General features: G+C 38.4%; 1 protein-coding gene across 2 annotated transcripts in view; it reads left to right on the top strand.

The window, feature by feature from the left end:
* Positions 1-6,893: 6,893 nt before the first annotated feature.
* The window catches only part of LOC120561855 (microtubule-associated serine/threonine-protein kinase 1-like), a 75,042-nt gene continuing 69,316 nt past the window's right edge, over positions 6,894-12,619 (top strand). For both annotated transcript variants that reach the window (XM_039805180.1, XM_039805171.1), the window contains exon 1: positions 6,894-8,078. In XM_039805180.1, coding sequence (XP_039661114.1) covers positions 8,040-8,078 — 39 coding nt within the window. In that variant the 5' untranslated portion in view covers positions 6,894-8,039. The remainder of the gene's footprint in view (positions 8,079-12,619) is intronic.

Below are 12,619 nucleotides of genomic sequence, written 5' to 3'. Positions count from 1 at the left end.
CAGGGGATCAACCATGAATGTGTTTACCAAACCCCCCGGGGATTAATAAAGTAATTCTTCAAATGTCACCCTGCTGGTGGATTAGCAAAAGTGTGGACTGACTGTGAAATTAGTTTGATTATTCCTCATGCCAGAAAAAAAACAGTATCACCAGCAAAAGAAGTTCCCATAGGACTTACAACACAGTGATCTATCTCGTAAACATACACATGAATACAAGTTAAAAGAGTAAAATACATAACCCATGACAAAAAATGTTGCATTAGCAACACATTAGCCTTACACAGCTAATATAATGGCTAAACAAAAAAGCTATAATAAAAAATATAGTACCAACAAATAATGCTCCAAGAAGGGAATTTGAGGAGTAGATACAAGATGCCAGTTAATATTTGCTTGGCCACAGGTTTGACAAAATGGTGGATGTAACTGTCAGTTAAACTGCTAGCTGTAGAGCTGTGCCAGTAGGTGTTGCTATAGCAACAGAATGTTGACCTGAGAACAGAATGCACAGTACATACTTTATGCTCTTAAGTTTCATACAGATCAATACCTAACTGGTCAGATCATATGGAAACCCTCACTATGACTAATGTGACAAACTCTTGAGAGTGCTTCCATTGAAACATTTTGATTAAAAGCGTTGATGTAAAATAAATATATAATGCATGCAAGCAGAAATAGCTTTACAGAGATAACGAGGACAGAAACCCACTTAACCGATCAAGCTGCATATACATACATTATCTCTGCATCTTGAACTCCTTCCCCTCTTCCCTCCATCTTTGTTGGGTTTATGTATGTATGATGAGGCACCCCCGAGACCGCTGATCGTATGGTGTTTTATTTAGAGAAGCTCCTCTTCCCAGACTCGGCTTTTAGCACAGCTGTAGTCTTTGACCCACTTCTGCACAGACAGGGTTAGAAATGAGGAGTAGATGGGAGCTGAGAGGAGGAGAAATTAGGTGTTTTTTGTTTTTGTTTTTTGGGCATTTTCAGCCTTTAAATAGGACAGCAGAAGACATGAAAGGGGAGAGAGAGGGGGAATGAAAGGTCGGAGTCGAACCCGGGCCTGCTGCGTCGAGGAGTAAACCTCTATACATGGGCGCCCGCTCTACCAACTGAGCTATCCGGGTGCCTGAAAAGGAGATGTTTTAAGGGAGCAGATTTGCAGTATAAGGAGAGTTAATGGATGAGAGTGAATGGATAAATTATGATAACAATAGGGGGAGTTTGGGGATAAAGGAATTAGGAGCTGTTGACAAATAGGTAATTGAACATAGGTAAATTGTTGATGCCTTAGCTGTAATTGCCTAAATACTATACTTAGGAAGGCAGAAAATGAATAGTTATGTAGTAGTTATGGTACAATATAGAGATTTTTCACAGCAGACATTTTGACTTCTAAAAGGAAGGAAAGCACAATGATTTCAGGGCCTTGGTATTGTGCATGCACTCAATGGCACTCACAGTCATCATTAATATTAATTTCACATGTGCTTTATCTGCTTCGGCAAGTCCAGGGGTTTATGGAGTGTGAATCTTGGCTACCGAGTTTGTGTACTGAATGTAATGCTGTTTTATTATTATTATATCACTGAAATAAGTAAACATAATGTACACAACATCAAGTTGGTAATTAAAACTTACAGATTCTAAACAATGTAAACGTTAACACAATCACAAATACAGCTACAAAGTCAGGTCATGTTAGGTTGAATGCCAATTAGCAGCAGCTAGTCAGCTGTAGGTTGCCCATGGGCATGTTCACAGTAACAGAGATAAACAGAGCTTAAAAAAGGCCAAATCACCACCGCTCAATTTGAAGGAGCTTCTTTCAAATGACAAAATCAGGAAGCTGCATTGAATATCTTCACATAATCTTTTTGTGAAGATGTGTTGTGTCTGATGACTCATTATTAGGGATGATTTTAAAATGCACTGTGGGGACACAGTAATAATAAATGAGGAACGTCTGAATTAGCAGACGCAGCCTTCAGCCTCAAGGGCGTTTGGAGTGAATTATATTCTAATGCGTCCATGTAGTTTTGTCCCTGCTCCTGTGTTTAGCTGGGTTGACTGCTTATAAAATGATCAACACATTATATGATGTAGAGCTGAAACAATTAGTCGCTTAATCAATTAGTACACTGTACTTTAACAATGCTAGTAAATCTTCTTTGCTACCCTGACACTTTTTTGCAACTTGCCTAGTTTAATTCTGAGATTTCCCAATGTAGTTTGGCATGATGTTTTTTTCTTTGAGAATCACTGGATTAGTCAGTCGCCAGAAAATGTAAAATGTATATGCAACAATTTTGATGACCAATTAATCATAATTTAAAATGGCAAAACATTCACCGGTTTCTGCGTCTGAAATGTGAAGATTTTCTGGTTTTCTTAGTCTTCCATAGCCCTTTTCGCACGGGACTAGTATTACCAGGGCATCTCTAGTAAATTGTAGTTACAGAGGTCGTCTGTGATCTTAATCCCGTACGAATCTACCATGTCTGTAATTTGTCAACGAATGCAGGGGGAGGCACTTGCAGTCTATGAAGAGATGTGAGCTGACGTCGCTCTTGTGAGACAGGTTTACCAGAAAGGGAAATGGGATTGCACAAGCTGCAGGCATTTCCCAAATCCCTGTCCTGCCAAGCTTTTTGGCTGCCGAGAGCTGACCCCCTGTCACCTCCCTCGGGGCATCCTTTGAAAAAGGGTGACATCATTTTTGAGAGCCTTTTTGCACAGAGCAGTATGAAAAAGTCTTTGTCTTGCAACTGTGAAACTGTGCCCCGTAAGGTTTCTACACAGCTGCTTCCTCCCCCCTCCCCAAATCTCACAGCACCTAATGAACAAAAAAATATGTAAAATTCATGTGCATTCATTAATTATTTAATATTAATAAGAAAAGCAGCATAGGCTAAATGTGCTACAGACGTCAGACAAGCTGGTAACTGGGTCAATCCCCAGAAACATTATTCACCTGCTGACACCAATGCACATGTAGCCTGGGTCCCAGTTTATTCTAATGCCTTCTTTAGTATTAAATCAGTATGAGCTTTAAAAAGGCCAATACCAATATGATTGGATTTACGTTTAATGTGTATACATTTGACCATGTTCTCCTGCTGAGAAGTTCTCCTGCACATATTACTGTAGGCAGGTGGACAAGCTTTGTAAACAGCCATTAGACACTGAAACTTTTTAAAAAAAGCGTTCAAATTATATTACTAATAGATGGTTTTAGTGTAGTGTTCCAAATAATTTCAGCATACTCGTTTGAAATCTCACTCAATCATTTCCAGATTAACATCTGATTCTTGCAAGAATTTGTGGACTGTTGCGCTAATAGATTAATTAATTAATACATTTAAATGCGTCCTCTTAAAGAAATGATAATTTCACGAAAGCACAACATCAGAGTCTTATAACAATTATTCATGGCTTCATTCAAGTGTGGGGCACTCCACCGAATTTACACATACATTTAAAGGTTATTCATATCGAGGAGCACTACTTAGCCTGTGAAAAGAGTTTCATAATATCCTTTGTGGCTCTGGAGGGAGCTTTGAAAGAAGTGGGCATTTAGGATGTCCCCCTTTAGACAATATTGAGTGGCATAATGGGAAATGAAGGATCCAATGGTTTTGGAAATTGATTCATATTAAAAGTTAGGATAGCTTGGCCACTGATGCTTCTATTTTGACCATAGTGTTCAATCTGTCTTTAGAGAGTTCTCTACATTTATTGAAGTGCAATACTAAATAGCTGGAGTAATCCTTTATGTGAGGAAACTGTCCAGACCTGTAAATACTTGATGATTGAGATTTCATGTGGAAACAGATTCCATTTGAGAAACATACAGTATGTACTGTCAAGTAATCCCTACATCCCTTTGTCAAAAGGACAAGAACTGACTGCAGTGTTGTTAACCTCCGTTCTAAAATTATTTGCAAAACAGAGATCTCTCACACAGCTTAGATGCGATACTAAACAAATTCCCCATAATGATATTATCATTTATCATGACTTTTTTAAGCTATGCCATCTAGCAATGCTTTTAAGATTGCCTGTAAGAAATTTGGTTTTATTCCAGAAGCCATAAAACTCGTGGGCAATCGAGGTTAAGGAGATTTTTAGAAGGTTTTTTGGAAATAAAAGCCTAATATTGGTACAAAAGTGTTACTGTGACCTTTACTTTATTGAGCCATAGAGCTGAAACGTCATTAATTGATTAGTCGATAGACATGAAATGAATTATTAATAATTTTATAATTTATTAATAATAATCATCATCCTCTATAACAATATAAATAAAAGAAACACACAAAAACAAAGCATAAATGCGAAATGTTTGCCGCTTCCAGCTTCTCAAATGTTCATCATTGTTCTATCATTTGCTGCTATTATTGGGTCATATGTGATAATAAATTTAATTCTACAGGTTTTGGACTGTTGCTTTAACAAAATAAATCATTGGGCTTTGTAAAATTGTGATGGACATTTACAAATTTTTTGACATTTGATAGATTATGCGATTAATGGATTATTCTAGAAAAATAAATGTGAAGATTAATTGACAAAAAACACTGCAGTCTTCTTTTTTAACAAAACATAAGCTGCTGTTACACCATTAGATGAGTGCGTTCTCCTTGTGTGGTTGAGAGTGGGAGACTTAAAGTGGTGGTGGTGGGGGTGCTGAGGTTGAACCCAGAGTGATCTGGGGGTGAGAGGGACTAAAGCTTGCCAGCTCCTTCTGCTCAGACAGAAACAGGGAACATTAAGATCATCCTCCTAAAAGCTACTAAATCTCCCTCATGTCTCCTGCTGTCCTAAATCTGGAGCCAGACCAGCTACCCGGCCTCTTGTGTGTTTTTCTCTCCACACTGATCCGTCCCATCAGCCACCTTTGACCAACTCAGTTTTCTCGCTTTCTTTCTTGTGAGAATGTTAACAGTGAAACATGAGCGCCCGGGTAGCTAAGTTGGTAGAGTGTGCGCCCATATATTGGTTTACTCCTCGATGCAGCGGCCGCGGGTTCAACTCTGACCTGCGACCCTTTGCTGCATGTCGTTCCCCCTCTCTCTCCCCTTTCACGTCTTCAGCTGTCCTGTCAAATTGGGGCCTAAAGTGCCCAAAAAATTATCTAAAAAAAACAGTGAAACATTATCCTGACAAACCCACCACATTGTATGAACACGGTGATGGACTTTGACCCGTTTCAGTAAATTCAGTGATTACTACCGCTTAGTGATGCCTTTTCCTTTAGTATTGATCAGGGAATGTATTCATTTCATTGACATCTACAGACTCAGTGGGGACGGGACGGTTCAGTTTGAATGAATATCAGACCTGTAGAAGACATGCAAATGTCAGTGAATATGTCAACAGCACTCAAGATCTTCACCATGGTGGGAATCGGTTTTTATGCCAGTGTTCATTCATTAACATTTGGATCAGGGATGCAAGTAACTGAAGGGTGAGGAGCTGTGAAATGTTATGTGGCAGTGGATCCCATGTGTGACAGGTGTGAATACTGAATAATGCATAAACCTTGGTGCCATTTTTCATTGGAATAGCAACAGAAGCATGACGGCAGGCTGTGTTGACTGATAATTCTGACACACACGTACAGTGTATGGGCATAAACACATTTTGACTAAGCACCTTGAAGTAACTAAGTAACTCTTTATGCAAACATTCTACAAAGGAACTGGGTTCATGTTAGATTGGGTGCCAAATTAGCAGCATTTGTCAACCCCATGGAGAGTGCTGCATGTGAATTTCAACCTGCTGTTTGTTGATGTACTTTGTCTGTGAGAGGACCATATGGAAAAAATCCTATATCATTGTATGCCTTATGTAATTTTATATTATGATTTTGAAAAATTAGTTGCAACTATTTTCATAATCAAGTGATTGCTAAAAAAGAAAAGAAAAGCCAACCATTCACTGTTCCAACTTGTGATAATTTGCCATTTCTCTGTTTTATATCATGTCAATCTTATTGGGTTCTGGGATTTTGTGATGGCCCTTTCTGTATTATTTTCTGACATTTTGTGAACCAAACAACTAATCCATAAATTGAGAAACATCAACCTCATCAGATTAATTAAAAACTGTTACTGAATAAAATAACCAGTCACGAATGAAGGTTTTTGACTCATCCAGTTAATTAAAAATGTGACAATTTATGAAGGTAGTTGATCACATTGAAAATCACAGAGAAATTGATATAGCCATCAAACAGTGTTTATTGGTTTGCAACAGTGCTCACAATGGCCTAGCACAAGATATATATATATATATATACCACAATGTAAATGGTACAGTTAACAAATTTGAATCATCTCATATTAGCGCTGTAACTAACATTTATTTTCATTATCAATTAATCTGCCAATGCCTTTTTTGATGAATCGTTTGTTCTGTGAAATATCAATAATAGTGAAAAAAAATGCCAATCACAAATTCACAGAGCCCAATTGGGACATCTTTTAATTTCTTCTGTGATCAAAAGTCCCAAACCAAAGATATTACATTGAGGCTGTTTGATATGACAAACTGAAGCAGCAAATCCCTGCAATTTGAGATGCTGTTACCTGTAGCTTTTTCACCACTATTTTTTTCTTAAAAAAATGAATGATGCAGATTTTCTTTTTAACTGTCGATCGATTAATCAACTAGCCTAATTGTTACCTATATAGCTTAAAATATGTTGTCATTATTTCAAGACTTGCCTTTCTTTGAGGGGGGGGGGGCTGATGTAGCCTACCTGGAATGTGAGTAAACATGATTCGCCTCTTTGGAAATGTTGGCTTGAAAACTTGTACATCAAAAAACACTTCCATAGCTGACGCAAGCATCTGGTCGCTAAAGGGTTAAACGTCATTTGGTAGTAGGAAGTGGGTGGTAAGAGCTAAGGATGGAGCGAAGCCTGTGTAGCGATCACAGATGATTTTTCGCGAGAAAATCAATGTTACACCAGAGAAGAACAGAGTGAACCCATCGTGTACCTGTGAGAACACGGGAAAACGGACAAATCTGTTTACAGGAGGACGAGAACGTGAAATGATCAACCTGCTTTCAGTGCCGATGTGTGTGTGTCTTTGAACAGAGGGGCAAATAGACTCGCTACAGATTTTCATTGATCTCGCCGTTTTCAATGCACAGAAGCTCTGAGTGAATGTGACATGTAATCGAGATTTGTAGTTGTGCAATAATGTTCAATAGGTCTGCAAAGAAGTCCGTGTTCATGCATGCACTGGTCCCTTCTCATCACATAGACTGTGCTTGAATGTGGGTTGGCTGCCTGTGGACTCCTCTAACATGTAGCGGATTGTAGACCGACATAGGATCGTTGTGATAGAAGCATTTTAAAGGATGAAAGTAGTTGAATGGATTGTTGTTGGCTATTCCTGGTCCAATGAGCTATCTGTAGTTTTAAAAGATTGTTTTTGAACTGAGATTCGCACTTGATGTTTTGGAGGGGGTGAAAGATGCCTGCAAACTTGTTTGGTTTATCTAATATGTGGTGTGATAAGCTTCGGTCTGACATAGGCTGTTTGGGGGTTTTCTTCTCAGTGTCTCAGCTGGATTTGAGTTCATGCAGTGCACGCTGATCCCACTGTGCAGCCTCTCGCTTATTCAGCAGTTCCCACCACAGAGTAGCCTAGTCAGTAGTCTCTGTCAGTCTCTGCCAGCAAGGGATGTGGGCTGGGGTCGAGCACAGGAGCGGCACTTTGATATACTTTGGTAGAGATAGGCTAACTGATAGTGTATTTTTGTGGTTGTAACTCGAGAGAAGATTTCTCGTATTGTATAATTTACCAAATTGAATATAATAGCATCAATTAGACAATTAGATGTTACCTGCTTCTCGCTGGGAAACGATGTTATAAGCAGCCGACACTCTGCCAAGCATTTCGGTTAAGTAGTAAATTGACTCTCGCTGAAAGCCACGCGAGAGTGGGGCTTCTTCTCGACGCCGTCATCAGTAGCCCACGAGACAGTGACAGGTGTGAAGACGTACACCCGCCATGGATGATTCTGGGATCATCCGAAGACGAAGGCTGCAGGTGAGAACTTAAAAAAAAAAAAAGTAACCTCATTTGTCCCCATATTGTAGCCTATTGTATGAATGCTGTAGAAAATCATAGACCACATGTCTTTTTATATTTCAGAAGTGCAAGTGTTGAGAAATATGTCATAGTTACCAATACTGGCACTAGGCTAGTCTTAATTCTTTGAATTAATTTATGTATTCCTTTAAACACATTTTATCTCAATTTATGTATGCTTCCAAAGTAATCCCAGGATGTATAGGCCCATGAGTGAGTTCATGAAAGTAGTATGAAAAGGCACAAGGCCATGAAACATGGAGGTGTGGAGTCAGATGATTTACTGCACAAAACAGCAACTTTTCAGATAGGAGTGGGCAACATGAAAACCTCTCTATCACAGTAATTTTATATTGCAATATCAATATATAGGCTTACATATTATAGTCACATGTAATGAAAATCGAGTGAGAAACTTTTTATGGCTAGATTAAAAAAGTTGACTATTTTGTCAAATACTAATTATATAATAATTTGTAACATTGCCCTCAATGGCTATACCCAGAGATAATGAAGGGATAGCTATCCCATTAAAAAAACAGTATGGCAACATCTTTGTAGACAAACATTTCTGAACATATTGTCCCAATAAAGTTTTGGAATAACTTGTAAAGGCAGTACAAATAAGTGCAGTGGGTGACAGACCTGTTTTCTGACAGTTTTACATTCACAGTAGTCTCACTTTGCCAGACCATCCACACGCTGCGGAGCGGAGGAGGGTCTGGCTAGTCTACACAGCATTCTGGGATGGGAGAAAATCGTGCTCTGGTTTATTGGCATTTCTTAAACCAATCACAATCGTGATGGGTGGCGCTAAGCTCCACATGGAGCCGCTGTAAAGATGAGAGAGAAAAGTATGAGAGAAAACTGAGATTGGACAGTCTCAATTAACCATGAAGAGATCTGAGGAGCAGTCATCCATAGTCCTCATAAATCCACCAGAGTTTAAAATTCCAACACAAAAAATGCAGAAGGAAACGGAAATCGGCAAAAATAAATTTCCTGCGGCACTGGAGCAATCCCGGAAGTGGAGTGTCAAGGATATAGACTAGATTCACAGTAATATTTCAGTATTACAGTCATATGTTGAGTCTGGGCTGCTGAAAGGGACATCTTGTACAATATGACAGACACAGGAAGGCACAAGTAAAAGAGTCCTCCGAGGCTTTCCCTGTTGTGGGCAGGCAAAGCTCACTATGCAGGGTCTTTGTCTGCCAGTCCTCTGCTGCAAGATATAACTGCCAAGATACTTTGCTCCAGATGATTGCTCATCATTTATCAAATTTATGTTGGAAGGCCTGATGGATTAAAGCAGACACTAAATAAAAGTAAATATTTTTTTTAGGAGTTAGTCTACAGACAATTTAAAGGAACAATATGTAATATTTCTGCGTTTAATTGTCTAAAAGATGACTATACCTACTGTATATTATATATTTTGTTGAGTTGTGTACTTACATTATCCCAAATGTTTCCAACATTGTTCAAATCCAGACAAATCTGTAGTTTTATTTCGATGACACGGGACTTTACGTTTGGTTGCCTCTCAATGGTGTCATATACCCTTTGACCCCTCTAGTTACTCTAACTTCAGTCAAAACACAGGATACACCAGATGATACGTTCGTGAACAGATCAACTTTAATCAGCAATGGTGTGTACAGTAACAATGAAAACTACAACTCCCATAATCCCTTGCATCTTCACGACGTCATCCAAAGTCTGTGTTTACATCCATTGTTTTGATTGAGAGAACCCTAGCAGCAGAAAATTACATATTGTACATTTAATTCTAAGGAATAGAAGGCTATCTGCTACCTACCTCTACCACAGCTCTACCTGTAATTGAACTGTACTTATTTAACTGTTTGTTGAAGATTTCTTCTCAACTGTGTCTTAGTGACGTTTAGACTGAGGCTTTTGATAATGGTTTGCTGTTAAAGTGCAGGGAGAGATACAGTAAAAATATGAAAGAGAGAAAATGGCCATCAAGTCTCCCTTAAAACCAAGCTGACATATTCAAACAGCTTGTTTTGTATAACCACCACTCTAAAACATCATGCACAACTAAAACTAGAAAACTAGCAAAATGGTACATTTGGGGAACTGGAACCAGTTAGTTAACAACTTTAAATTTTCAATAATATTCCATTATCAAAGCTGTTAACAATAATTCCTGTAAATCGTTAATCTGTCAGACTTATTTTAGATTGATCGATTAATTGCACGTTCGGAAAGGCCAAAGTGATGATTTCATATTTCTTATTTAGTCAGGCCAACAATCCAAAATTCAGATATTTAATTAAAAACAATACAAGACCTGATATAGGGCTGTTAAAATTGCCCAAAAATTACCTTAGAATATTCAGTTGAATTCCTTTTATTTTTGTGCAGGGCAAACCAATACAACGAGAGACATAACTACTTATGTATATTTATTTAAACATAAAGTTTAAAATAAACAAATAAAATAATAATTCTATACCGTAAAACATAACTTAAAGATCGTAGACCTCTCTCCCTCTCTAGAATTTGCAGGAGGCAGGACATGACGTGGATTACAGTGCGGTCACATAGCCCGGTTCGTAATTTGGTCATAAACAACCAAGTCTCTTGTCATTCGGTAAATTTGTGTGACGATTTTGGCGTTGGCCCTAACCCACAGAAGTTTTTGCGTGTTTAAAAAACTATAACAACTAAATGTTTTAGCTCGACTATAAATAAGCTCTTTTGTAGAGGTCCTATGTAGAGAAGTTGAATTCTTACACAAAGGTTATTGCCCATATCAGGCACAGATTTCATACATCACACAGGTAAATATTTGCAGATGACATGTAGTTTATGTGTGCTCAGGATTAGTCTTGTTCGGCAGAGTTCAGTGTATAAATTAGAAGACATTCAGTCACTTTGCTCCTTTTGATTGGAATATTTTCTCAGAAGTTAATAGTAGCTGAATTTTAAACATGGATATCAACATCATCAGTGGATACTGAGAGCAGGGGCAGCCTGGCGGGGAGACAGGAGACAGTTAAATGTAATACACACACACACACACACGCACACACACACACACACACACACACTCACTCACAAGAAGATTACTGGTGAATCAAACTTTTGATTTTAGAGTGCATATTAATGTGTGTTTCCATCCATTCAATGACTCACTTAGCATCTGTATATGTATGTATGCGTATGTATGTATGTGTGTATGTGTGTGTGTGTGTTTTGTGCATGACATTCATGCCTATATGTACATATCAAATCAACTCCCACCTCCTGCCCCTATTTTCCATTTCCATTGAAGTGGTCGATATCCATATCTCAGACAGAGGAGGTCTAAATGCTGAGGATGTGGCGCAGTTGTCAGGCCCATTAGCAGGACTAATGGTGGCCTAACAGCCCTGTGTGCCCTTAGGGAGGAAGACCAACCGGCAGCAGCAGGACGGGCTGAAAGGGCCCTAGGCCAGTAGTAGGAAGGGGGGCTGCATAGACGTGAGGCAGGGAGCAGCTGTGGGCTACAGTAGACCCCATCTAAGTGGCTATTACAATATCTGGATCCCTTTACTGCCTGGATCTACTTTCACACCAGAGAGAGAGAGGAGGAGGAGGGAAGAGAGAGGTGTGCGTGACTACTTTATTGTTCATATATGAGTGGACACTAAAAAATAATTCAGGCTAAAAATAAGGTAGAGCTGAGTATCAATCGATTTGCTCAATATTGAAATTAGTTGGTATCATGTCATGGCTGAATCCAATCACGTCTTTCTAATCAGAATCAGAATACTATATTGATACCCTCAGGGAAATTGTTTAGTTGCAGTTGCTCACAGTCAAATTCAAGGTAAAAATAAAAGTAAGTAAGTAAAATAAAAGATAGAAGTGCAAGTCAATACGTGTATAAAGTAACATAAAGTAACATAGCTACTGTACAAGAAATAAAAAAAGTTAATGAGTGAATTAATGAATAAATGGATTTTCATTCATTAAATAAAAAAGCCAAACATATCATATGCATGCAGTTCATTTTTGTCTTAACACTAACTGATCAGAAACTTTGCCTGGTTAAACAATGTTAAACATTTGACGACAAAGGATTGTATTTTCGCTGACTTTGTCGCTCTATAACTACGTCACCTGACTTCCTCCTGTCATAATTGCGATGGCCTCTAGAGGGCTTTGTCACTTGACTGCCATTCATTTTGGCACCACTTTGACAGCGAATAACTTTACATCTGAATCATTTAACCCTTGTTTGTCTTCCAGTTAAAAAAACGACATTTTTGACACCTTTTTTTCACATTTTTTTTTTTGCTTTTTCCAACGTTTTAAATTGTTAAATTTTTCTTCTACAAATTTTCAGCGCTTATTTCTACGTCCCATATTTTCTGATATAAAACAAAAACTGAAAACGGGTCAATTTGACCCGAAGACAACACAAGGTTTAAAGACTCTATTTGTCTATTGTTTATTTCTAAAGAAATACGACAATGGGCTCC

Source organism: Perca fluviatilis, chromosome 1 (assembly GCF_010015445.1).
Source record: "Perca fluviatilis chromosome 1, GENO_Pfluv_1.0, whole genome shotgun sequence".
Lineage (NCBI taxonomy): Eukaryota > Metazoa > Chordata > Actinopteri > Perciformes > Percidae > Perca > Perca fluviatilis.
Note: the sequence above shows the minus strand (reverse complement) of the source record. Positions and strands in the feature narration are given on the sequence as shown.